Raw genomic sequence first — 27,385 nt, 5'->3', positions numbered from 1 at the left:
TATCATGGGTAAGTGCTCTATACAGGTTCGGCGGTTTTTCATGTATGTGAAACGAACGTCTGAATGAGGCTTTAGAGAGTTGGCTGCGATTCAGCTTTGGACACTGACCGGCATTACATAGCCCAGGGCTAACATGCTCTCCTGCCTCCTATCACAGCTGCACAGTGTAACGGTACCTTCACACGAAACGACTCTACAACGAGAACGACAACGATCTGATCGCTGCAGCGTCGCTGTTTACATCGCTGTAGAGATGTCAAACACAGCAGCTCCAGAACGACGCAGGAGCGATCCTGTGACGTAGCGGTGACGCACTTATCGTTCTCACAGGTCGTTAGCTCCATGTTTAACATTGCTGGCATCGTTGCTTTTGCTGTCAAACACGACGATACACGCCGATCTGACGACCAAATAAAGTTCTGGACTTCTAGCTCCGACCAGCGATATCACAGCAGGATCCAGATCGCTGCTGCGTGTCAAACACAACGATATCGCTATCCAGGACGCTGCAACGTCACGGATCGTTGTCGTTCTCGTTGTAAAGTCGTTTCGTGTGAAGGTACCTTAAGAGATCGCACAGGGAGTGGGCTGAGGGTGTAACAGAGCAAACTGTGCTGTTCTCCCAATTGAGTACAAACAGGGAATTTATCAAGACTGTCAATTCCTTTGGGCATCTGAGTTTTCTATCAGTCAGTACCGGAAATATATATGCCAGTTACGAGCTGAAGAAGAATTCAACTCCAATTTACCCCAATTTGCTGACATACAGTATAGCAAAATTGTTGGGGAGCAGTTGAACACAAACTTTATGGTTAAAGGGTGTTTAATAAACTCTCTGATTTAGCATCTTTAAAAACTAAGTATTTTATTTTATTTTTTTTAAACAATCAAATTTCTTTAATGTTTTTTCAGGCTACTGATACATCAAAACAACACTACATTGTACTCAAAACCGAGCAGAGCAAGGTAAAGATGTGGGCTTTTTTTTGTATTTTTTTTTCTTTTTTTTTTTAAACCAGACAGCTTCTATTCACTAATAAATAGATGAATTGCAAGGGGCGTCATGTGGGGAACTGAGCGTGTAGACAGCGTTGTACAATTAGGTGATTAAAATACAAAAGGGCAAAATAATAATACCATTAGTAGATCCAGGGGGTGCCCATGTGCCAAAATATTTCGGTAAAAATATTTGTAAGTCTCGCAGCTTAGGATCAGTGCAGTCACTTGAGAAAACCTGAAACAAAACAAAAAAAACATATATATATTTGGCTGTTTTGCTGGCAGTGAAGACTCATCTGTGAAATGTTAAAGTGACTGATCTTCTACTTTTATCCCCTTGGGATAAGAGAAAACATCAGACACACAGTAGCTGTGAAGTGAACATTCTGCTTAATGATTCTGTAATGGAGCAAACGTGAAGTTCACTGGTTCAAATATCAGACACAGCTGCCAATAGCCGGAGCTCAGACAAAATGAAATATCACAGAGCGAGAATGGATTATGAGAATTCTTCGAAGCAAAGGAAAAAAAAAATCTTCTGATCCCCAAGTCTGGCAATATATAATTAGCAAAAACATAAGCTAAAATTAAACTAACTGCATCCCAAACAAGGGAGTACATCATTTCCTATAGGATGGGCTCCGTTATCTCTGCACTCTACTACTCAATTAATCTCTACTGTACCGGCGTTCCCGAGAAGCCTTACCTCTAGATCAGCTGGGACATCACCCCAGCAGACAGAGGCTTTCCACAGTGACTGATCAACACAATAATATTTTACACGGATTCCAAGTCCCCATGGCCTGTCTTAGTCTTACGTGGCACCTATTAGAATGTAGCAACATTGCAGATAGGATCGTTTAAAGAGAAATTATTTGTTTGCCTGCTTCCATGGTAACAGACCACAAACAAATCTATGTAGTCAGAACATGCAGTCATACTCCCATGTGTCTCACAGAACATACATCGGAAAGCAGGTGAGGCTTTCTTACCGTGATCACCATATGAAATGTCAGACATTGGATACAACGGTGTCTCAAAAAAACAAAAAAAATATACATATATTCATCAGGAGGTAGTGTATGTACTATATAGGCGACAAAGGGATAACAAGTGAAGGGCCCTACATGGCCTTTGTAGTTGCTTAAACCTTCTTTCCTCATTTCAAGGGAATATTTTTGGTCTCCTCTAGAGATGAGTGAGTTTGATCGGGTCCCTGCTTAATCGGTAAGCGCTATAGCTTGCCAAATAAACTGCAGAGAGAACCCGGCTTCCTGGATCGCTCCGGCTGATCAGTTGTTTAGCTCTGCATGTGTCGCGGCTGTGTGATAGTCACAGCACATCCAACACACAGGCTCTCCATGCATGTGTTGTAACTGACACAACCGCGACACATGCAGCTGCGGCGCCAGACAGCTGATCAGCCGGCGCGTTCCATGTATCCGGGTTCCTACTGCAGCTTATTCGGTAAGCGCTATAGCTTGCTGAAAAAGCAGGGACCCGATCAAATTCGCTCAACTCTATCATAAATACTTAATCTGGTCAGACAAGACCAAGCTTGAATTGGGGGCACTGCTAGACCTAATATTAACCAACAGGCCAGACCGCATATCAAATATAAGGGTTGGGGGTCACTTGGGGAATAGTGATCACAAAATAATAAGTTTTCATGTCTCCTTTAATAAGATGTGTAATAGAGGGGTTACAAGGACACTAAACTTCAGGAGGGCAAATTTCCAACGGATGAGAGAGGATCTTGGTGCAATTAACTGGGACGATATCCTGAGACATAAAAATACACAAAGAAAATGGGAGACGTTTATTAGCATCCTGGATAGGACCTGTGCACAGTATATACCGTATGGGAATAAACATACTAGAAATAGGAGGAAACCAATATGGCTAAATAGAGCTGTAAGGGGCGCAATAAGGGACAAAAAGAAAGCATTAAGAGAATTAAAGGAAGTAGGTAGTGAGGAGGCATTAAATAAATACAAAAAATTAACTAAATTCTGTAGAAAGCAAATCAAGGCAGCAAAGATTGAGACAGAGAGACTCATTGCCAGAGAGAGCAAAAATAACCCCAAAATATTCTTTAACTACATAAATAGTAAGAAACTAAAAAATGATAGTGTTGGCCCCCTTAAAAATAGTCTGGGTGAAATGGTGGATGAGGATGAGGAAAAAGCCAATATGCTAAATGACTTTTTTTCATCAGTATTTACAAAAGAAAATCCCATGGCAGACAATATGACTAGTGATAAAAATTCCCAATTAAATGTTACCTGCTTAACCCAGCAGGAAGTACGGCGGCGTCAAAAAAAATCACTAAAATTGACAAATCTCCGGACCCGGATGGGATACACCCCCGAGTACTGCAGGAATTAAGTACTGTCATTGATAGACCATTATTTTTAATCTTTAAAGAGTCCATAATAACAGGGTCTGTACCACAGGACTGGCGTATAGCAAATGTGGTGCCAATATTCAAAAAGGGGACAAAAACTGAACTTGGAAATTATAGGCCCGTAAGCTTAACCTCTACTGTGGGTAAAATCCTGGAGGGCATTCTAAGGGATGCTATGCTGGAGTATCTGAAGAGGAATAACCTCATGACCCAGTATCAGCACGGGTTTACTAGGGACCGTTCATGTCAGACTAATTTGATCAGCTTCTATGAAGAGGTAAGTTCCGGACTGGACCAAGGGAACCCAGTAGATGTAGTGTATATGGACTTTTCAAAAGCATTTGATACGGTGCCCCATAAAAGGTTGTTACATAAAATGAGAATAATGGGGATAGGGGAAAATATATGTAAGTGGATTAAGAGCTGGCTCAGGGATAGGAAACAAAGGGTGGTTATTAATGGAGCACACTCGGACTGGGTCGCGGTTAGCAGTGGGGTACCACAGGGGTCAGTATTGGGCCCTCTTTTTAACATATTTATTAATGACCTTGTAGGGGGCATTCAGAGTAGAATTTCAATATTTGCAGATGACACTAAACTGTGCAGGGTAATCAATACAGGGGAGGACAATTTTATATTACAGGATGATTTATGTAAACTAGAAGCTTGGGCTGATAAATGGCAAATGAGCTTTAATGGGGATAAGTGTAAGGTCATGCACTTGGGTAGAAGTAATAAGATGTATAACTATGTGCTTAATTCTAAAACTCTGGGCAAAACCATCAATGAAAAAGACCTGGGTGTATGGGTGGATGACAAACTCAAAATTCAGTGGCCAGTGTCAGGCAGCTGCTACAAAGGCAAATAAAATAATGGGATGCATTAAAAGAGGCATAGATGCTCATGAGGAGAACATAATTTTACCTCTATACAAGTCACTAGTGCGACCACACTTAGAATACTGTGCACAGTTCTGGTCTCCGGTGTATAAGAAAGACATAGCTGAACTGGAGCGGGTGCAGAGAAGAGCGACCAAGGTTATTAGAGGACTGGGGGGTCTGCCATACCAAGATAGGTTATCACACTTGGGGCTATTTAGTTTGGAAAAACGAAGGCTAAGGGGTGATCTTATGTTAATGTATAAATATATGAGGGGACAGTACAAAGACCTTTCTGATGATCTTTTTAATCATAGACCGGTGACAGGGACAAGGGGGCATCCTCTACGTCTGGAGGAAAAAAGGTTTAAGCATAATAACAGACGCGGATTCTTTACTGTAAGAGCAGTGAGACTATGGAACTCTCTGCCGTATAATGTTGTAATGAGTGATTCATTACTTAAATTTAAGAGGGGACTGGATACCTTTCTGGAAAAGTATAATGTTACAGGGTATATATATTAGATTCCTTGTTAAGGCGTTGATCCAGGGAACTAGTCTGATTGCCGTATGTGGGGTCGGGAAGGAATTTTTCTCCCCATGGTGGAGCTTACTCTTACCACATGGGGTTTTTTTGCCTTCCCCTGGATCAACATGTTAGGGCATGTTAGGTTAGGCTATGGGTTGAACTAGATGGACTTAAAGTCTTCCTTCAACCTTAATAACTAACTATGTAACTATGAATTCTTTGGATGCCAAAAGGCACTGCATGTCACCTCAAAAACAACACTTTTTCAGCATATGGCACTGAAAAACTTTATATAATTGAAGGATGAAGGTACAAATGTACAGACATTCTAGATAAAAATCTGCTGCCATCTACTAAGATTATGAAGATGAAAAGAGGGTGGACATTTTTAGCAAGACCGTGGTCCCAAATACCCAGCCAAGGAAACTCAATTGGTTTTAGAGTAAGAAAATAGAGCTGCTAGTAGAATAGCACAGCCAATTACCTGACCTGAATCCAATAGAGCATTTATGGAACTAAATCTCAGAATTCATAGAAGGAGCCCACAGAAACTTATTTGAAGAGACTTTGTATGGAAGAATGAGCCAAAAATCACACCTGAGCAATGCGACTAGTTTCTCCATACAGGAGGAGTCTTAAAGCAGTCATCATCAAAGACTTTTGTACACAGTATTTATTAGGTTTCAGCAAGAGTGTTCAATACTATTTCCTTGTGTCATTTCTCATTATTACACAACTTAATTTATGGTCATCTATGGTTTTGATTTCTTTGCCTGTGTGTATTGGGTGGGTTGTTACAAACATCTGGCGAGAATTTCATCTTAACAGCACCTTTGGATATATATTTACCTAGAAAATTGGTGACGTGTTCAATACTTATTTCACCCGCTGTATATAATAGTTTAAATTACTCCCCTTAAAAATACTAAAAAAACACCACACCAAAATACTTACATACATATAAGGGAGGGGACCAAAAATACTTTATGAAATAAGGAAAGAGGAGGATTAAGCAACTACAAAGGTCATGAAGGGCCGTTCAACTGTTGTCCCTTTGTATCATCCTACCTCCTGATGAACCTGTCGTCTCAGGAGGAAGCGTGAGGGAAACGCGTTGAGGCAGTAATACAATTTTTTAAAAAGACATTTACCGTACTTTGATTATACCACCATCACATAATGTACATTTATATCTTTCAACATAGTCGCTGTGCCATGCACAGAATACAGCCTCATTAACACAGGCTGACAAAGAATGATTGGGTTAGACTAATCACTAACACCTCCTTTACACGACCTGGCGATTCCCGTGCAGGAAAAACTAGTACTGGTGAGATCCGTGGTCCTTGTGCCATCCATATGTACGCATGTGACATCCGTGTATCTGTTTGCTGTTCGTGTGACACGTACCAGCGTCTGGGAAGAAGCGGTACAGTTTGTGCTGTTCTCAGACACCAGTGGCTGAATGCAATTATCACCATTGTCTCCTGGTCACGCTGAGGTCAGCGAGACCAAGAGACAATGATGGGAGTTGTATTCAGCAGCAACTGTGTAACAGTTGTGTAAAATAAAGAATACGGCGTGGCATACCGTGCAATTTTCATACGCAAAGGGAAAGCCCACGGCTGGGGACTAATATTAATAATCTGGGACAATATTCCAAAAGGTTCTTAGACTAATAACAGCTCACAGCTGTTTGATAAGCCTTTACTGGTGAATTTACCCCCAAGCAAAAAAGAAAAAGGGGAGGCCCACCTATAGTTTCAGACCAGCAAAGGCTAAACAGACAGCTCTGGGTTGATATTAGAAGCCTGGGAAGGGGTCATGGATACTGCCCCCACAGGCTACTAACATCAGCGCTCAGCTGCCCCAGAAGATGCCCCAAATCTCACGCTTAGCCTCGCTCCTCCCACTTGCTCTGGTGCAGTGGCAAGTACGGTAATATTTGTGAGGTTGATGTCACCTTTGTATTGTCAGCCGACGCCTTTCGACTACTACTCCGTGGGCTTGATGTCACCTGACATCAGCCACATAAATTTAACTCTAGTTGCCTCCACACCAGGGCAAGTAGTTAAGAGCAAGGCTAAGCACCTTATCGATGCTGCATTTCTGGGGCCGCTGTGGGTTGATATACCCTTCCTAGGCTATTCATATCAACCCACAGCTGTCAGTTTAGCTTTTGCTAGTTTGAATTTATAGAGGGACCCGACATCTTTTCTGGGGTCCCAAGTAAATTCACCAGTAAAGGGTAAGCAAACAGCTGTGAGCTGTTATTAAAAGCCTGGGACCATTATGGGATACTGTCAATTGCCCCAGATTATTAGCATCCGTCCCCAGTCATGGGCTTTCCCTCTCCTGCTTATGAAAATTGCGAGGGAGCCCACGCCATATTCTTTATTTTACACAGATGTTATACAGTTGCTGCTGAATACAACTCCCATCACTATGTCCTGGTCACGCTGATCCCAGCACGCGAAGGAGACCATGAAAGCTGCCTTCAGCCGCCGAGACCTGGGAACAGTGCAAATGGTCATCAGTATGTCATCAGTGCAGTGTGCAAATAAAGAAAAAACCTAGCACTCAACTGATGCTTATGTGCAAATTTTATTGTAGTACCCAAAAACGTTTCGGTCCCTCAGGCGGACCTTCATCAGTTACGTACTAAACTGAAGCTCGGGCATAAGAGACAATATTGTCTCTTATGCCCGAGCTTCAGTTTAGTACGTAACTGATGAAGGTCCGCCTGAGGGACCGAAACGTTTTTGGGTACTACAATAAAATTTGCACATAAGCATCAGTTGAGTGCTAGGTTTTTTCTTTATTTGGATTAAGGTGTGGGAGCCTACCTTAGCACCATTTGACCAGTAGTGCACACGCTATTTTCTACTATCAGTGCAGTGTGCGGCATGCAGTTTGTCTGTGCTGCGCAAAAAAAAAACAAAAAAAAAAAAAACCAATGTCTACGAGTTTCACACGTATACACAGTCCATGTGAAAAACCTGACATGTGCGCACCACCATTAAATACAATGGGTGTGTGTGCGTGAACATATTTTCCGCCCTTAAAAACCGGCCACATACGGACACAAAAAAACGGATGCGTGAAGAAGGCCTAACAGATCGTTCTGTCACCATGCATATGTTATCAGCAGCACATCTCCTGTTAACATTTGGTGATGCGCTTCTGAGAACAATGGTCCTGACTCATTAAGACTGGAATCGTGCAGCCAATCTTAATGAACGGGGCCGTTGGGAGCAAGACGCAAACCACTTAGGGTACCGTCACATTAAGCGACGCTGCAGCGATATAGACAACGATGCCGATCGCTGCAGCGTCGCTGTTTCGTCGTTGTGTGGTCGCTGGAGAGCTGTCACACAGACAGCTCTCCAGCGACCAACGATGCCAAAGTCCCCGGGTAACCAGGGTAAACATCGGGTTACTAAGCGCAGGGCCGCGCTTAGTAACCCGATGTTTACCCTGGTTACCATTGTAAATGTAAAAAAAAACAAAAAAAACACACTCACATTCCGGTGCCTGTCACGTCCCCCGGCGTCCGCTTCCCTGCACTCCTCCTGCATCCTGTGTAAGCGCCGCCAGAAAGCAGAGCGGTGACATCACCGCTGTGCTCTGCTTTACGGCCGGCCGGCGCTGACACAGTGCAGGGAAGCGGACGCCGGGGGACGCGACAGACACCGGAATGTAAGTATGTAGTGTTTGTTTTTTTTAACATTTACAATGGTAACCAGGGTAAATATCGGGTTACTAAGCTCGGCCCTGCGCTTAGTAACCCGATGTTTACCCTGGTTACCAGTGAAGACATCGCTGAATCGGTGTCACACACTCCGACTCAGCGATGTCAGCGGGTGATCCAGTGATGAAATAAGGTGCTGGCCTTCTAGCTCCGACCAACGATGTCACAGCAGGATCCAGATCGCTGCTGCGTGTCAAACACAACGATATCGCTATCCAGGACGCTGCAACGTCACGGATCGCTATCGTTATTAAGTTGTTCAGTGTGAAGGTACCTTAAATGCATTAGGAATCTTACAAGTGCTGTGTCTCCAGCAGAAATGTACACACTACAGAGGACTTAGAAGTCTGTCTCCTCTACAGTTCCTCTAGCCTCCCGCAGGTTAAAAAACCTTTGATGACAGCATGGTCACATGTTCTCGATATCACCAAAGATACTTTTGCAGTCAAACTCAGAAAATATATTGACAATACAGAACTCACGTTAAAGCAATTTCTGCTTGAAACACTGGGGGCACATGGAAGGGTGGTTGCCCTGGGCAATCCTCAGGTTTGCCACCTCCCCAAAGCCGGTCCTGACTGACCGACACCTCCAACAGAAGAAAAATGAAGCATCACATACAGAATGGAGACAGATGGTGGCCCACACCTTTCAACAATGGCATTTCACGTACCATGTTATAGAAGTCCAGTTCTCTTGGTCCACGTGGTGGTGGCTGTAATTGCTTTAACACCGTACCATCAGGATGCTGCAGTATGCCTGAAAGGAAAGTAATATTTTAAGTATTCAACATATTTCATCAGATCAAATGCAAACCACATGTGTTCTTCTTATTTGCAAGTAGATCAGTGTAGGACTGGGTCCTGAGACCCTACCAAACATTAAAAAAAGTGCACCCCCTCAAAAAAAAAGAAAATAAAATTTCTGTATGAAATCAGCCAACCAGGAGAAAACCGGTGTACCTCTTGTTCGGGTCGGAACGATACCATAAAGAGAAAAAAAAAAAAAAAGTCATCTAATCACCAGTAATGGCGTAAGAAAAATAAGACCAATTCTTGACGTGCTGTTTTTGTTTGTTGTTTTTCATTCTGCCTCCAAAAGATTGCAGTAAGGCTCGGCACACATTTATCCTGCGCTCACACCTGGTTTCCATGTAATTCTCTGAAATACATGATTCAGATGGAATCCTCAGCGGAAGATTTCCTATGAGGCAGATGAAAGCACTGTGGATGCCGCCTGACCTGTGATCAGGCGGTGTCCGTCTTTTTAGGCGTGCATAGAAATGCGATCTGCCAGTTTTGTACACTTTTGAAAAGGAGACCGCTGAACAGAGGCCGGACAGAGTTCAGAGTAACTGTTGCCTCACAGTGAATGAGTATGTCGGGTGTGTCATCTGAACTACGTCATTTGGAGATTTAGATGGAAACCCGGTGTAAGGGCTCAGCGTAGAGCACCGGATAAATGTCATCCCAAATGTTATGTAAAATGTTCCCAATAAAAGCTTCAACTCAATCCACACAAAAAAGCAGCACTCAGGTGTGTCATCTATCAATGGAAACGTAGTGTCTGCCACATTACTGGTAGCACAAAGGCTCTGAAGAAGCATAACAGCACCTCGCCCTCCAAAAGAAACCCAGTGAATTCTGCACTGCCAAATCCAAATGCCCCCCCCTGAGCCACTCAGTGTGCCTTAACCACATTTAGCACCCACATGGTTGACATTTCTGGAGCAATGAGAGCCTACCTAGTTTACGGGTTCGTGTCTCCAGAAGCATGAGCTGGGAATAATGTACGGGCTATGGAGTTGGTGGAGTCAGACTTCTAAAATAAATAATAAATTGGATTCAGTAGTACAGTGCTGTAAATGTTCTCATAAGAATTTGGGAAAGTTATGAAATGTCCTATAAATGTCTGTTCCTGATCTAAGGATCTCGGCTTGTAGCGGAGATGAATCTGTGCTGCACTTTATGTACTTGCTCAGTAGTGACCAGTGCTGGGGAGTCGGAGTCTGGGAAGTTGAGGAGTCAAAGTTGGTGGTTTGACTTACCGACTCCACAGCCCTGGGCACAATAGCAAATTTGCAATTTCCACTCACAAACATCCACTGCTGCTTGTTTCTGGAAAACCTCAATAAGTCTAAATCATCACTACACCCATACCTCCCAACCATCCCGGATCCAGCGGGACTGTCGAGATTTTGGCAGTCAGCCCCGCGATCCCGGGCGGGACATTAGTTGTCCCGCACTGGTTGGGAGGTGTACTGTGTACATCACCCAGCAGGGACGATACTCACCTTGCTCCAGCGATGCCTGGTCTCGGCTTCTGCAGCGCTCCTGAATGAGCGGTCACGTTGTACCGCTCATTAAGGTCATGAATATGCGCATATTCATGACCTTAATGGAGCGGTATGACATGACCGCTCACGCAGGAAGAAGGTGCTGCGCCGGGAGCCGGGAGAGAGAGCGAGAGGGATGTCGTCGCGGCCACGCGGTGAGGAACAGGTAAGTATGAGGGACAGGGTAGGGGGGAATGAAGGAGGACTGTAAGCCGCGCCACTCAAGATGGGAGCGGGGGGGGGGGGGGGGGGTGGAGAGATGAGCCATGCATACAGGAGGGGGAATATGAGCCATGCATACAGGGGGAGGGGGGGGGGGAAGAATATGAGCCATGCATACAAAGGAAGGGGGAATATGAGCCATGCATACAGGGGAAGGGGGGTTAAATATGAGCCATGCATACGGGGGGGGGGGGGGGGGAAGAATATGGGCCATGCATACAGGGGAAGGGGGAATAAGAGCCATGCCAACTGGAGGGGGGGGGGGGGGGGGGAATATGAGCCATGCATACGGGGGGGGGGGGGGAAATATGTGCCATGCATACAGGGGAAGGGGGAATATGAGCCATGCATACGGGGGGGGGGGGGGGGAATATGAGCCATGCATACGGGGGGGGGGGGGGGGGAATATGAGCCATGCATACGGGGGGGGGGGGGGGGGGGGGGGGGAGATATGAGCCATGCATACAGGAAGGGGAAACATGAGCCATGCATACAGGAGGGGGAAACATGAGCCATGCATACAGGGGAAGGGGGAATCATGAGCCATGCATACAGGGGAAGGGGGAATCATGAGCCATGCATACAGGGGAAGGGGGAATCATGAGCCATGCATACCAGAGGGGGGGGGGGGAGAATATGAGCCATGCATACGGGGGGGGGGGGGGGTTTAGGGGGAATATGAGCCATGCATACCGGAGGGGGGGAAATATGAGCCATGCATACAGGGGGAGGGGGAATATGAGCCATGCATACAGGGGGGAATATTATACAGTATTATTAAGCATCATGTGGGATCATTATACAGTATGGAGAACTGTGTGGCCATTATACAGTATGGAGCATCATGTGTGGCCAATGGCCATTATACAGTAAGGAGCATCATGTGTGGCCATTATACAGTATTGAGCTTTATGTGGGATCATTATACAGTATGGAGAACTGTGTGGCCGTTATACAGTACGGAGCATCATGTGTGGCCATTATACAGTACCCAGCATCATGTGTGGCCATTATACAGTATGAAGCATCATGTGGGGCTATTATACAGTATGGAGCATAATGTGGCCAATGGCCATTATACAGTATGGAGCGTCATGTGTGGCCATTATACAGTATGGAGCATCATGTGGCCATTATACAGTATGGAGCATCATGTGTGGCCATTATACAGTATGGAGCATCATGTGGGCCCATTATACTGTATGGAGCATCATTTGGGGCCATTATACAGTATGGAGCATCATGTGCGGTCATTATACAGTATGGAGCGTCATGTATGGCCATATTTTTTTTTGTTTATAATTGTTTACGAAACATTGTGATCAGAAGTGCTAAATGGGTGTGGTTGGGGCGTGACTAGTTGTGAAATGGGTGTGGTCAGAGGTGCGGCCTAAAATTTGCCGCGGCGCGCTGCGCGCACCGCTGACTTTGTCCCTCTTTCCCTTCCTCGAAAGTTGGGAGGTATGACTACACCTACAGATAAATTCCCAAAGGGGTAGAATTTCTAAAATGGGGTCACTTGAGGTGGATTCTGCTTTCTACAGGAGCCCTGTATATGGAGTCCGTAAACTATTCTAGGAAAATCTATGCTCCAAGAAGCAAATAGCGCTCCATCCCTCCCAAATCTCTCCATGTGGCTAAGCAATACTGTGCAGCCACATATGGGGTATTTCTAGTTCAATAGAAATTGTTGGACAAATTTTGGGTTCCATTTTCTCCTATTACCCTTGTGAAAATAAATTGAGAGCTTAAGTAAAAAAGAAAAAAAAAATTAATTAAATATATATATTCAACATCTTTTTTTTTTCCTTCCACGTTGCATTAATTTCTGTGACGCACCTGAAGGGATAATAACCTACGGTACTTGGATGTGGTTTTCAGCATCTTTTGGGTATTTTCTGTCATATAAGCCCCTTAAAGTCACTTCAAATGTGATGTGCTACCAAGAAAAAAAAAAAAAAAAAAGTTTACCCTAACATTAAGTACAACATCATGGGGGGGGGGGGGGGGGGAAAAAAAAAAAAATTTTAAACCTCACAATTTTTGGGATAAGATGAAGAGTTCCAGAGTTATTACCACAAAGTGAAGATTGTCAGAAATGAAAAACAAGTCGGCCTCGTCATGAAGGTGAAAACAGGCTGGGGGTGAAGGGGTTAATATACTTGTAAAAATTAAAAAGGGGCCTTTGGATAAAAGTTTGCAGTCACTTTACGCACATTGTCACAATGATATTACTTTTACAAGCAGTCATGTGCCAACTAGGCATTTTCAGCTTCTCTCAAAAAGAAGATACCAGAGAGCTGTTGAGACTAGTCGGCAAATCGCATGCACGGTCACGTGAAAGCCCGCCTGCACAGGCAACACCAGAGACTCGCGAGTGTGCACCTTCATGAATCAACAGTTCCGTAAAGTCATAGAAATCCTGGACAAGAGCTTTAAATATCACTGCGATCAACTAAAGGAGCAGAAACAAGAACCACAGCACTGGTGCCACCATACAGGGGGTGAAAAGCCACAGGCCTATACTCCCAAGGGAGTTATCCCAGGACTGGGCTCCACGTGGCACTCTCACTTATCAGCTGTTTGCAGGTCTTGTGGCAGACAGAAGTAAGAAGGGTAAACTCCTGGCAATCAGATCGATGAAGTTTGTTACCCACTGACCCAATACTGGAAAATGTTTGGTTTTGTGTCCCCAAAAAAAAAAAAAAAAAAAAAACCCTTTAAATCAAGGTGCCAACTAAACAGGACAGTAAAGCGCAGGCCATTCAGCAAGAGTAAATGGTTTCCTTGAAAGGAAGTTAATGCAACATCAAGTATGTCAGCACTTTCTCAATTCAGTCTTGCACACACAGACCATGACACACGCTATCCTGAGTGTTGTGCAGCTCTCTGCAATCTTAGAATTTGTGGCACCTTCACCAGGAAGCCTCATTATGGGGCGATTGACTTTGCTGGAGCTCTGTATGAAGGCATCAGTGCAGACCTCTAATGATTCACAGAGCAAAGTTAAACCCCGTAAAATAAACATTTCACAAAAGGCGCGGCTGCGAATGACCGCGCTGAGCGATATCCTGCTGGGTACAATGGAGGGCAGAGAAGTATTACCAGAAAATCAGGTGCCATCAGGCTCAGAGGTGGGAGAGTAATAATAAAATAGCCTAATCCTAGGAAAGAATGGCTAAGTTCACAGTAGGCATTTTGTCAGCGTTTTTTTGGCAAGAAAGAAGCTCGAGGAAAAAGAAAAAAAAAATAATGATGTTTTTCTTGCTTTTTCTGGGGGTTTTTGTTGCCTTCTTTTTAGCGTGCTAGATTTGTCTCTTGTGCATGCTGGTAAAGTGTCCCCCCCACCCCCCCCAACATCACCACCCATTCATTTCAGTGAGTGAAAAACGCTGACAAAAAAAAAAAAAAAAATATCTTAAAGAAGTGACCTGCTCCATTGTACAAAAGGCAAATCCTGATGACAAAAAAACAACATGGGTGCATCTGGAGTAGCTGCGGGTTTGACGCTGAGTACTTGTGCAGCATCCAGATGTTACAGCATAGTGGATTTCATGAAATCCCATGCCCACTATATGTCCACACACTCACGCGGATCACCCGTGGAGGCTGACATGCAGCGCGTCTTTCCAGACCGCAGCATGTCAAGTTTTCTTGCAGAGCTCCGCAAGAGAAATCTCAGCCATAGAATGTATTGGATGCAGTAAAGTTGTACAGTTCAGTGAACACATGCAGATATACAGGTGTTCAACAGACGGAAGCGCTGTGGACACAGTGAACATGTGCTGCGTCCAAAGCACTGCCACTTCCGGATCGTGTGCCCCCTGCTTAAAACACAGCTGAAAATTTGCATTAAAAAAAAAAAAAACACACACATGCATCAAAAAGATGCTGCAAAAACGCCATATGTGAACTTAGCCTTGGGGAGTTGCCTGGCCAGCACTTCTATCATGCACACAGAGTTTCTAATGATACACGGATGTATAAATTAATCAATTACATAAATGTCTTCCACTTACAAATGTGGTGCATCACGCGTCCAAGCTGTAGCAGTCTTACAGCAAATGACCCTGGTTCTTGTACAGGCGCCACACAGTAATAGTCAACAAAGCACACTGCTAGTTCAATAATGTGAATACAGCCTAAAGGTACCGTCACATTAAGCGACGCTGCAGCGATAACGACAACGATGCCGATCGCTGCAGCGTCGCTGTTTGATCGCTGGAGAGCTGTCACACAGACCGCTCTCCAGCGATCAACGATGCCGAGGTCCCCTGGTAACCAGGGTAAACATCGGGTAACTAAGCGCAGGGCCGCGCTTAGTAACCCGATGTTTACCCTGGTTACCAGCGTAAAATGTAAAAAAAACAAACAGCACATACTTACATTCACGTCCCCCTTCGTCCACTTCCTGACTGACTGAGCGCCGTACAGTGAGAGCAGAGCGGTGACGTCACCGCTGTGCTGCTTTCACTTTCACTTTGCGGCGCTGAGTCAGAGGAGGAAGCAGACTGCAGGGGGACGCAATGTGAGTATGTGCTGTTTGTTTTTTTTACATTTTACGCTGGTAACCAGGGTAAACATCGGGTTACTAAGCGCGGCCCCGCGCTTAGTTACCCGATGTTTACCCTGGTTACCAGTGTAAAATATCGCTGGTATCGTTGCATTTGGTGTCAAACACAACGATACACAGCGATCAAACGACCAAATAAAGTTCTGGACTTTATTCAGCGACCAGCGACATCACAGCAGGATCCTGATCGCTGCTGCGTGTCAAACTAAACGATATCGCTAGCGAGGACGCTGCAACGTCACGGATCGCTAGCGATATCGTTATAAAGTCGTTTAGTGTGACGGTACCTTTAGGTTACATGCACATGGAGGTTATGGGGGTTGAGGCAGTCAAAAACAACAAGTTCCGGTGGAAATCGCTTAAGTAAACAATGAATAAGAGAATGTCACTTAAAGGGCCACTGTCACCCCCTCCAGCCGTTATAAACTAAAAGAGCCACCTTGTGCAGCAGTAATGCTGCAGTCTAACAAGGTGGCTCTTTTAGTTTTTGATTCAGTTATTCCCTCAATAAAGCGTTTTAAAATTTGTACAAAATAACCTGTTCTTAGACCTGGAGGCGGTCCGAAGCTTCCTCGGTGAATCTCCCAACGGCCGTCACTCTTCTCTTCTGGGGATGTGGTCGCCGCCCCCTGAGCGCTGTTTCTTCTTAAATCCGGCGCCTGCGCTGTGCGTGCCTGCCTGGGGTCTTCATTGTCCGTCATAGGTCAGATCCAGGGTGCCTGACTGCGCCTGTGCAGGCAGTGCGGCCACCCTGTTACTGAATCCCCGCCCCGCACTGTGTTATGCATTATGCACAGTGCGGGGCTGGGGTTCCTGGGCATGCGCACTGCGCTGTTCAGACGCTCCCCCGCCTTCCAGCGTTATTTGTGGCTGCTTCATTCCAAACGCTGGCAAGGAAACCTGTATATTACGGCAACGCTGGAAGGCGGGGGACCGGGGGAGCGTCTGAACAGCGCAGTGCGCATGCCCAGGAACCCCAGCCCCGCACTGTGCATAATGAATAACAGTGCGGGGCGGGGATTCAGCAACAGGGTGGCCGCACTGCCCGCACAGGCGCAGAACGGAACCCTGCATCTGACCTATGACGGACAATGAAGACTGCGCCTGTCCCAGGCAGGCACGCACAGCGCAGGCGCCGGATTTAAGAAGAAACAGCGCTCAGGGGGCGGCAACCACATCCCCAGAAGAGAAGAGTGACGGCCGTTGGGAGATTCACCGAGGAAGCTTCGGACCGCCTCCAGGTCTAAGGAAAGGTTATTTTGCACAAATTTTAAAACGCTTTATTGAGGGAATAACTGAATCAAAAACTAAAAGAGCCACCTTGCTAGACTGCAGCATTACTGCTGCACAAGGTGGCTCTTTTAGTTTATAACGGCTGGAGGGGGTGACAGTGGCCCTTTAAGGACATTAGAACCCTGAAGGTGTTAAAAGTTACATAAGAGAACAAGTGCACAGCAACACGGTTTTGACATTGCTGTATATTATGTCTACTGTATGGGACACTTTCAGGCCGAATCTGCTTGAGAAAGACGCCAAGTACATATATCCTAAGGGTCTGCAAGGTGCATTTCCAGCAGAAAGTGTAGAAGTCCAATGCTTTCTACAAAGTCATTAACTGGGAGATCTTCATATCAGGCATCAGGAAAGAGCACAATTTTCACACCTAACCTCCATTATTGTCTGAACACTACAAGTGGGTTTACACAAACATCAGATGGCAGACTAAGACCCCCATGTCCTGTCTGCCTCAGGCTCCTCGCTATGATTTACCACCAAGCTGTATAGGGGTAGGGAAACAGAGGGTAGTGGACAGCGTGTTCCCAAAGACTGCGCATGGTGATTAGTAGGAGTCGGACAGAAACTTACTTTCCAAACCAAGCACAGACGCTCAGAACACACATGGGCAAGGCAGAGTTCAGTCCCTTTTCCCCAACCACCTCTGCTCCAGGTGAGGAAGTAAAGACATGCAGATCAAGTAGGCGGAAAGGTGCACTAAATAGTGTGCCACGTCAAAGGTGAGGCAAGGAACAGAGTCATTCTGTGCTGCCATACTTTCAACATTTTGAGAACTAAAGGAATATTTGTCCCCAAGTTTTAAAGGGAAACAATTCAATTTGTACTCAGAGATAGAGGAGTCATCCAGCACTAACTTTCACATAAAGAGGCAAAAGGCCCCAACATTGTGTAGCCAGACACTCAGGTCTTGTGTGTAGCTCAGGTCTTCTAGCAAGTAGGAGAGGGGTACAAGACCTGGTAGGTGGTCACGGACAGCGCCTTCACCGGCGAATGTGAAAGTGAGAAGTATAAGATAACTCCCATTAAGGGTCTACAATGTCGACTTTCATTGAAAAGAGGCAGAATAATTCAACACTTCCATTCTGCCAAATATGAAAGAGTTCAACTCAGAAAAAGTGCGGCAGCTTCATAAATACAAGCAGTCAGTAATACTCCAACACCATGGACAGCGTAAATCAGCCCTTCACATTCATCACAGAGCAGTAATCAACTAGGATTATAAGTGTCACATCCTATCGTCTCAGCGCCGATGAACAACAGCCCCAATCATCTGGTCACTAAAGTGAAAAATTATGTCCTTAGACAGCAAGTTTTTTTTGTTTGCTGTTTTTTTTTTTTTTTTTTAAGCAGCAGGCGCAATAACTACCGTAGCTGATCAAAGCAGCAGCCCCCCCATCATGGCTGAGGAATTAGCCCAACACATCCTCTTTATGCAGGGTAAATAAAGCATTAAAATTACATATAGCCTTACAGCTGCAATTTTGGAGAAAGTAATCCGACCAACGGAGAGGTTATCCCCCCCCACCTAATATAGGTCATACAGTGACACACGTCCATTATCAACTTGTGACTTTCCAGAAAGAAGCAGTGCCGACTACAGTACTGCAAAATACCATGACGCTGGCTCTTTGCATGAAAGCCCCTCCAACACCCACTGTGGTCAGATGACATCTCACAAAGTTAACACCAGCCTGAACTGTCACCTCCCCCGACATGACCATTTTAGTAATGAATTGTTCCCCAATATACAAACCCTCGGCTCATCTCTTAGATCTGTTTGATGCAGTCCCTGTTATTCCGCCTACAAATAGTAAGTAACTGACAGCTGGGAGTTACCTGTTAGGGGGTGTGTCCTGTGCACCGACTGTCCAATCAGTGCTGACAATGCCAGAGTAGACACGCCCCTGAGGTAGGTAATCCAGAGGTGTTCATTCATTCATGTGTTTCTAGGAGGAATAACAGAGGAACGGCACAAAGCAGAGTACAGAGAAAATATGCTCCAGAACTATTAATCCATGGGGAAAATATATTTTTCTGTACAGAGTTTAGGGGAAGAGAAGATCCCATCTAACAGCTGCTCAGCCCATCACCCCTAATAAAAATAAAATGAGATATATTAGTCTTGAAAGGGTTATTCCACTAAATACATTTGATAAATGTATGATTGATCGAGGTCTGACTGTTGGGACCACCAATGACCAGATCACACAGGGGTCTTTGGAGCCAATGTTAATAGTAGTGCACATATGTACCCACTGCTACATTCACTTCTATGGAACACAAACAAGTTAATATCCTTACACACTGGAGATCTTCGGACCACTGTTCTCAGGACCAGCGAGTGTCTCAGTCAGACTCACAGCCATCAGACATTTAAAGACAAACGTTTTCACATCCCTTTTAAGGCTATGTCCACACGTTGCGGGTTTTGCTGCGGATCCGCAGCCGACTGGCCGCTGTTTTCCATTTGTTGTACAGTACCATGTAAACCTATGGAAAATAAAATCCGCAGTGCACAAATGCTGCGGAAAAAACTGAGCAGAAACGCAGCATGTCAATTCTTTGTGCATATTCCGCTGCGGTTTACACCTGCTCCATAATAGGAATCCGCAGGTGTAAAACCACAGGTCGAATCTGCACAAAATCCGCAAAAAAAGACGCGGTAAATCCACAGTGCAGATTTACCAAAAACAGTGCAGAAAAATCCGCACACCATTCCGCAACGTGTGCACATAGCCTAAGGCTACTTTCACACTAGCGTTAACTGCAATACGTCGCAAATGCGTCGTTTTGCCGAAACTACGCATCCAGCAAAAGTTCTTGCTGGATACGTTTTTTCGTCATAGACTAACATTAGCGACGCATTTGCGACGCATTGCCAAACGGTGCGTCCGTTTTGCGACGCTTTGGCGTGTGGTAGCGGACCGTCGGGAGAAAAAAACGTTACATGTAACGTTTTTTTGCTCCCGACGGTCCGCTTTTTCCGACCACGCATGCGCGGCCGGAACTCCGCCCCCACCTCCCCGCACCTCACAATGGGGCAGCGGATGCGTGGGAAAAATGCATCCGCTGCCCCCATTGTGCGGCGGAGACCACGCTAGCGTCGGGAACGTCGGCCCGACGCACAGCGACGGGTTGTTCCCGACGCTAGTGTGAAAGTAGCCTAATAGGAATACTCCAGTTGGAAGTAGGGCTGCGGCATCTGTAAGCCAAACCTCCGACCTCACTACTGAGCATGTGCATAAAGTGCAGGACAGGTTCATCTCAGGCAACAGCCGAGATCAGGAACAGAACAGACATTTATAGGACATTTCATAACTTTCCCAAATTCTTATGAAAACATTTACAGCACATCCTGCATGGTACTACCGGACCCAATTTATATATTTAGGAGTTCGTTCATTTCATACTGACTGTACGGTCCTGGTCAGAAGACACAATCACCCATCCTCAGGACAATTTACATATCAGTGGGAGAAGGTCCGACCACAGGGACTGAGCCACCAATGGCGAGAACTGGGCACTTGTCCGCAGGCGTCACTGTCGCTCCATTCATTCTCTACAGGAGAGAACTTCTGGCAAAAGTGGGGTCCCTGCAATGTAAGTCCACACTCCATGATACTGACCCTTTACGGGTCTGCTCTCCAGTCAGGACAGAATTACATAGGAGGACACAAACCCATAGTCCCCAGCATCACCCATCACAGCTAGAGGCACTAGCGCCCCCTGCAGTGACACTGAGAAAACTGCCCATGTGACCCCACAGCGCTGCGGGAAGAACAGCGGCGCTCAGCAATACACACCGACTTTATCCTTGCCGTACATGTGGCCAGCCACCTGATGCGACAGCGGGACGCAGCCATTGAGTAACTTGTGGTCCTTCTCGGAGGGGGGCTCGCCGGCACTGTGCTGCTGGGTGGCCATGCTGCAGAGAGAAGGCGCCCCCGCACCGCTCACCGGCCGCACTCCTCCACGTCCCCGAGCTCCGGCATGCCGGGCGCCGGCTCAGGTACACACGGCACCGCACACAGGCGCCGCTGCTCGGCTCTCTGACCCTCCTGCGTCACCGCGTTACTTTTCTGGCAGCTTCGGATCCGCCCACCTCCCCCTGCTGACGTCACGGACGCACACACGTCGCGTTTGCCCGTACAGAATGCACACACTGGCCGCTCCGCAACGTCACCAGGGGGCGTGGTTCCCATGCAAATCACGGCAGCGGGCTTGGTGCTGTGCTGGGTGCGAGCGTTAACCATTCTGTCGCCGGGTCAGAATGCAGGCGGGGCCGGGTGTTATCAGCAGGTTATATACCTAGAGTGCAAAGGTCGCGTGTGCAGATAAGAGGTCACTGCAGGGCAGAGGAGGTGATGGCGGGCACCACCGCTCTAGCTGGACGATTCTGCTCTAAAAGCGGCACGAGAACGCGGAAAACACCGACCGTATGCTTTTGTATGGAAAATCGACTTGCTGTTCACATGTTCAGTCTTTTCAGCGTCTTTTTACCACTTAGGCCACATGCACACACTCTGTATCTGGTCAGTGTTTTACCTCAGTATCTGTGACACAAAACCAGGAGTGGGTGATAAATGCAGAAGTGGTGCCGTGTTTCTATTATACGGGCTCACAACTACTGAGGTAAAATACTGACCGTGTGAACATGGCCTTAGGGTACGTGCCCTTGATGCGGGGCAGCAGCGGTTTCGCCACAGCTCCCCTACAGCCACAATACAAGCACAGTGGATGGGATTTATAGGAGTGCCATGCCCACCGTGCTTCTATTTAACCCTGCGGTGCGTCTCCGCTGTGTAGTTTTCCCCATAGCCGGTCATTAGATGCGGTAAATCCGCAGAGTTCACTAAGAACATGCGTCATTTCATTAGTACACAGCGTTCTGGAGGCAAGAAAAATACCCTGCGTCCAAAACACTGCTGGTCCTGATCGTACGGTTCCACCGTGAGTTCTGGGCTATTTTCTTATGCTGCGTGTTTACATAAAAATGCAAGTAACCTATTTTACTTAAAGGGAACCGTCACCAGGTTTGGCCAATATAAGATACGGCCATCACCTTTCAGGGCTGATATACAGCATAAGGGCTCATTTCCACATGCGAGACATACGTCCGTGTCTCGCAGGTTAAAGCCCTCTTCTGGCGCCGGCACTCCAGAGCGGAGCGTGCGGCTGCACAGCAACACATGGAGCTGCACACTCCGCTCCCAAGTCCCGGCGCCAGAAGAGGGTTTTAACCTGCGAGACACGGACATATGTCTCGCATGTGGAAATGAGCCCTAATGCAGTGTATCTGCCCCCAGCCCGACCTGGAAGGTAAGAAAAATAAGTTTTATTATACTCACCCAGGGGCAGTCCGGTCCGATAGGTGTCGCAGGTCCTGCACCCCCCATCTTCTTATGATCGCCGCCTTCCTGCTTGCGTCATCGCCCTCCTGTGCAGTTGTACTTATCTTTTGTGTTGAGAGCAGAGTAAAGTACTGCAGTGCGCAGGCGCCGGGCCTCTCTGACCGTTCCCAGCGCCTGCGCACTGCAGTACTTAGCTCTACCCTCATCAGGAGAGATAAGTGCGCCTGCACAGGAGCGTGGTGCCATGACGCAAGCAGGAAGGCAGCGATCATAAGAAGATAGGAGGAGCTGGACCTGCAACACCTTTCGGTGTCCCAGGTGAGTATAATAAAACTTATTTTTCTTTTAAAGGTCGGATCGGGGGCTTATATACAGCATTATAGAATGCTACAAAACCAAAGAAAAAACAATATGTGCAATACCCTAATGAAAATAAATAAGTAAAAAAGCAATTGCATTAAATAGTTAAAATAGGGTACTTAGTAAACACTGTTTTTGATTAAAAAAAAAAAAAAAGCATAAATCCGTCCCACCGCAGCAAGGTGCACCCAATTAGGACAGTAACTACTCTCTAATCTTTCAGGCTATGTGCACACGTTGCGGATCTGATGCTGTGGATCTGCAGCAGTTTTCCCTGAGTTTACAGTACCATGTAAACGTATGTAAAACAAAATCCGCAGTGCACATGCTGCGGAAAAAACACGCGGAAACGCAGCAGTGTTTTTTCCGCAGCATATCAATTCTTTGTGCGGATTCCACTGCGGTTTACACCTGCTCCTCAATAGGAATCGGCAGGTGTAAAACCGCAGGTAGAATCCACACAAAAACTGTGGTAAATCTGCAGGTAATCCCCAGTGCGGTTTACCTGCGGATTTTGTAAAAAACAGTGCTGAAAAATCCGCACACAATCCGCAAAGTGCACATAGCCAAAACCTACCTAGTGTGAATAGTAGCAGAGAGTCACCTGGACCCATACGGACACCCAACTTTGGAGGAACTATATATGAACTGCTAGCTCAGTGAAAAGGGGGGGCCACACCATATTTGTACTGAATACAAAAATACTGAAGAAAAACTGAAAACTGAGCCGGAGTATGACTTGAAAACATTCAAGATGTAAAAGCATGTTCACACTGGCCATGGAAACAAACAAAACCAAAGAAAAACAATATGTGCAAGTCATACTTCAGCTCAGTTTTCTGTCTTTCTTCAGTATTTTTGTATTCTGTACAAATAGGGTGTGGCCCCCTTTTCACTGAGCTCACAGTTCATGTAAAGTTCCTCCAAAGCAGGATGGGACCTGGTGACTCTGCTACTATTCACACTAGGTAGGTTTTAACATTAGAGAGTGTAGTTACTGTCCTAAATGGGTTCACCTTGCCACGGTGGGACAGCTTTATGCTTTTTTTTTTAATCTAAAACAGTGTTTACTAAGTACCCTATGTTAATTATTTAATGCACTTGCTTTTTTACTTATTTTCTTTAGGGTATATGCACATATTGTTTTTCTTTGGTTTTGTTTGTTTCCATGGCCAGTGTGAACATGCTTTTACATCTTGCATGTTTTCAAGTCATACTCCGGCTCAGTTTTGTGTTTTTCTTCAGCATTAGGCTACTTTCACACTAGCGTCGGTACGGGGCCATTGCCATGCGTAAAAGTACAACGGGGGGCAGCGGATGCAGTTTTTCAATGCATTCGCTGCCCCATTGTAATGTCCAGGGAGGAGGGGGCGGCGTTCCGGCCACGCATGCGCGGTCGAAAATGGCGGACGCGACGCACAAAAAAAGTTACATGGAACTTTTCTTGTGCCGACGGTCCGCCAAAATACGACGCATTCGCCGCACGATGGATGCGACGTGTCGCAATGCGTCGCTAATGAAAGTCTATGGAGAAAAAACGCATCCTGCGGGCAACTTTGCAGGATGCGTTTTTCCTCCAAAACGACGCATTGCGACGTCTGTCACACAACACTAGTGTGAAAGTAGCCTTATAGAATGCTGTAGATAAGCCCCGAAAGGCGGTGGCTTCATCTTATATTGGCCAAACCTGGAGACCGGGAAATCTACAGCATCAAAAACTCACCAAAAGGTCATCATGGGAACGTAGCCTTAAAAGAAGCCTGTCAGGTCCCCAATCCAGCAGCATTCAGCTATGTGTGAATAAACTCCCTCCCTAACCAGCCCTGTATAACATTATTCAGTTAAATAAATGCTTTAAAAAAAAAAAAAAAGTATCACAACCTCCGCTTTCCCTATGCTAAGGCTAGGTTCACATTGCGTTAATGGGTGTCCGCTAGCGGACTCCGTTACATGGCGAAATTGTCGCAATTAACGCCATGTAACGGGTCCGTTAGCGCACCCATTGACAGCAATGTGCTAACGGGTTGCCAACGCATCGCTAGCGCATGCCATTTTCGGCACGCGCTAGCGATGTGCCGTTATTTCCTGACGGACCTCGGACGCTGCTTGCAGCGTCCGAGGTGCGCCCGACGTCCGTTCCTCACTAGCGCAGATCGGGGATCTGCGCTAGCGGGATCGGCAAAAGCGATCCCTATAGATACATTGCATTAGCGCAATCCGCTAGCGCTATGCGCTAAACGGATTGCCCTAACGCAATGTGAACCTAGCCTAAGGAGGGCTCTGACTAGTAGATGGGGCGTTAGTTCTCAGACTAATCAGCTCTCTTTCCATGTTATGCTTCCTGTAGACGTGATATATTTTACACAAGCGGCGTCATCGCCACCTATGCAAATCTGCGCAGGTGCACCACTCATTCCAGCAATGTCACTGCGTCTCTGAAGCCCGGTGTATGCTTCCCAGCTCCATAGGCGAGCACAGCGCATGACTGGAAGCATACCTCCCAACTTTTGAAGAAGGCAAAGAGGGACAAAGGTAGCGGCAGATTTTAGGCCACGCTCCTGACCACACCCATTTCACAACTAGTCACACCCATAACCATGCCCCAACCACACTGTTTCATGAACAATAATTATAAATAGAAAAAAATATGGCCATACAGTGCTCCATCTACTATATAATTGTCTAAGGGTCACTTCCATCTGTCTGTCCTTCTGTCTGTCTGTCGCGGTTATTCGTTCGCTGATTGGTCTCGCCAGCTGCCTGTCATGGCTGCCGCGACCAATCAGCAACGCTCACAGTCCGGAAGAAAATGGCCGCTCCTTACTACCCGCACTCACTGCCCGGCGCCCGCATACACCCCTCCGCTCACCGCTCACACAGGGTTAATGCCGGCAGTAACGGACCACGTTATGCCGTGGGTAACGCACTCCGTTACCACTGCTATTAACCCTGTGTGACCAAGTTTTTTACTATTGACGCAGCCTATGCAGCGCCAATAGTAAAAACATCTAATGTTAAAAATAATTAAAAAAAAATTATTATATACTCAGCTACGCCGCCTTTCCCGCTCCTCGCGATGCAACTGCCACGTTCCGTTGGCACGGATGGTCTGGCAGAAGAACCTGCCATGACGTCACGGTCATGTGACCGCGACGTCATAACAAGTCCTGAGCGGAAAGGACCTGCCGTGACGTCACGGTCATGTGACCGCTACAGGGTCACGTGACCGCGACGTCATCACAGCCTGGGACCGCAAGCTGCCGACTGCTCCGCACACAGGCGACACAGCTACGGAAGGTGAGTATATGTTTATTTTTCATTTTTTTTACCTGTGTCATACGTGCCTGGCCAATATACTACATAGCTGGGCAATATACTACGTGGCTCTGTGCTGTATACTACGTCACTAGGCAATATACTACGTCACTGGGCAATATACTATGTGGCTCTGTGCTGTATACTACGTGGCTGGGCAATAAACTACGTGGCTGGGCAATAAACTACGTGGCTGGGCAATATACTACGTGGCTGGGCAATATACAACGTGGCTGGGCAATATACTTGGCTGGGCAATATACTACGTGGCTGGGCAATATACTACGTGGCTGGGCAATATACTACGTGTCTGGGCAATATACTACGTGGCTGGGCAATATACTACGTGGCTAGGCAATATACTACGTGGCTGGGCAATATACTACGTGGCTGGGCATACTACTACTACGTGGACATACATATTCTAGAATACCCGATGCGTTAGAATCGGGCAACCATCTAGTACTGTATAATGGCCCCACATGATGCTGCGTGCAGTATAATGGCCCCACATGATGCTCCATGCTGTATAATGGCCAAACTGTGCGCCATACTGTATAATGGCCCCACATGATGCTCAATACTGTATAATGGCCACACAGTGCTCCATACTGTATAATGACCCCACAAAATGCTCAATACTGTATAATGGCCACACATGATGCTCCATACTGTATAATGGCCACACAGTGCTCCATACTGTATAATGGCCCCACATGATGCTCAATACTGTATAATGGCCACACATGATTCTCCATACTGTATAATGGCCACACATGAGGCTACATACTGTATAATGGCCACACAGTGCGCCATACTGTATAATGGCCCCACATGATGCTCAATACTGTATAATGGCCACACAGTGCTCCATACTGTATAATGGCCCCACAAGATGCTCAATACTGTATAATGGCCACACATGATGCTCCATCTATATATATAATTGTCTAAGGGTTTTTCCGTCTGTCTGTCTGTCTGTCCCGTTTATTCATTCGCTGATTGGTCGAGGCCGCCTGGGCCTCGACCAATCAGCGATGGGCATAGCATGGCGACGATGATGTCATAATGGAAATCCCGCGTCTCTGATTGGTCGAGGCCGCCAGGCCTCGACCAATCAGCGACGGGCACAGTATCGACGTAGATGTCATAATGCTTGCCATGGCGACGATGATGTCAAAAAGGTTGCCTCGACCAATCAGCGACGGGCACAGTCGGAATCATCATTGTCAATATACTACGGGGACATGCATATTCTAGAATACCCGATGCGTTAGAATCGGGCCACAATCTAGCGACGGGCACAGCATGGCGACGATGATGTCATAAAGGTTGCCTCGACCAATCAGCGATGGGCACAGTCTGCCGC

At 46.4% G+C, this 27,385-nt stretch overlaps 1 protein-coding gene across 1 annotated transcript in view; it reads right to left on the bottom strand.

Moving 5' to 3' along the window:
* The window catches only part of IPMK (inositol polyphosphate multikinase), a 35,215-nt gene extending 14,116 nt beyond the window's left edge, over positions 1-21,099 (bottom strand). The window contains exons 1-3 of the mRNA XM_077258867.1: positions 20,794-21,099; positions 9,238-9,323; positions 1,138-1,234 (exon numbers count right to left, since the gene is read on the bottom strand). Coding sequence (XP_077114982.1) covers positions 1,138-1,234; positions 9,238-9,323; positions 20,794-20,914 — 304 coding nt within the window. The 5' untranslated portion in view covers positions 20,915-21,099. The remainder of the gene's footprint in view (positions 1-1,137; positions 1,235-9,237; positions 9,324-20,793) is intronic.
* Between the last annotated feature and the right edge of the window lie 6,286 nt (positions 21,100-27,385).

Source organism: Ranitomeya variabilis, chromosome 4 (assembly GCF_051348905.1).
Source record: "Ranitomeya variabilis isolate aRanVar5 chromosome 4, aRanVar5.hap1, whole genome shotgun sequence".
Classification (NCBI taxonomy): Eukaryota; Metazoa; Chordata; class Amphibia; order Anura; family Dendrobatidae; genus Ranitomeya; species Ranitomeya variabilis.
The sequence above is the reverse complement of the archived record's forward strand: the minus strand, read 5'-3'. Positions and strand labels throughout refer to the sequence as shown.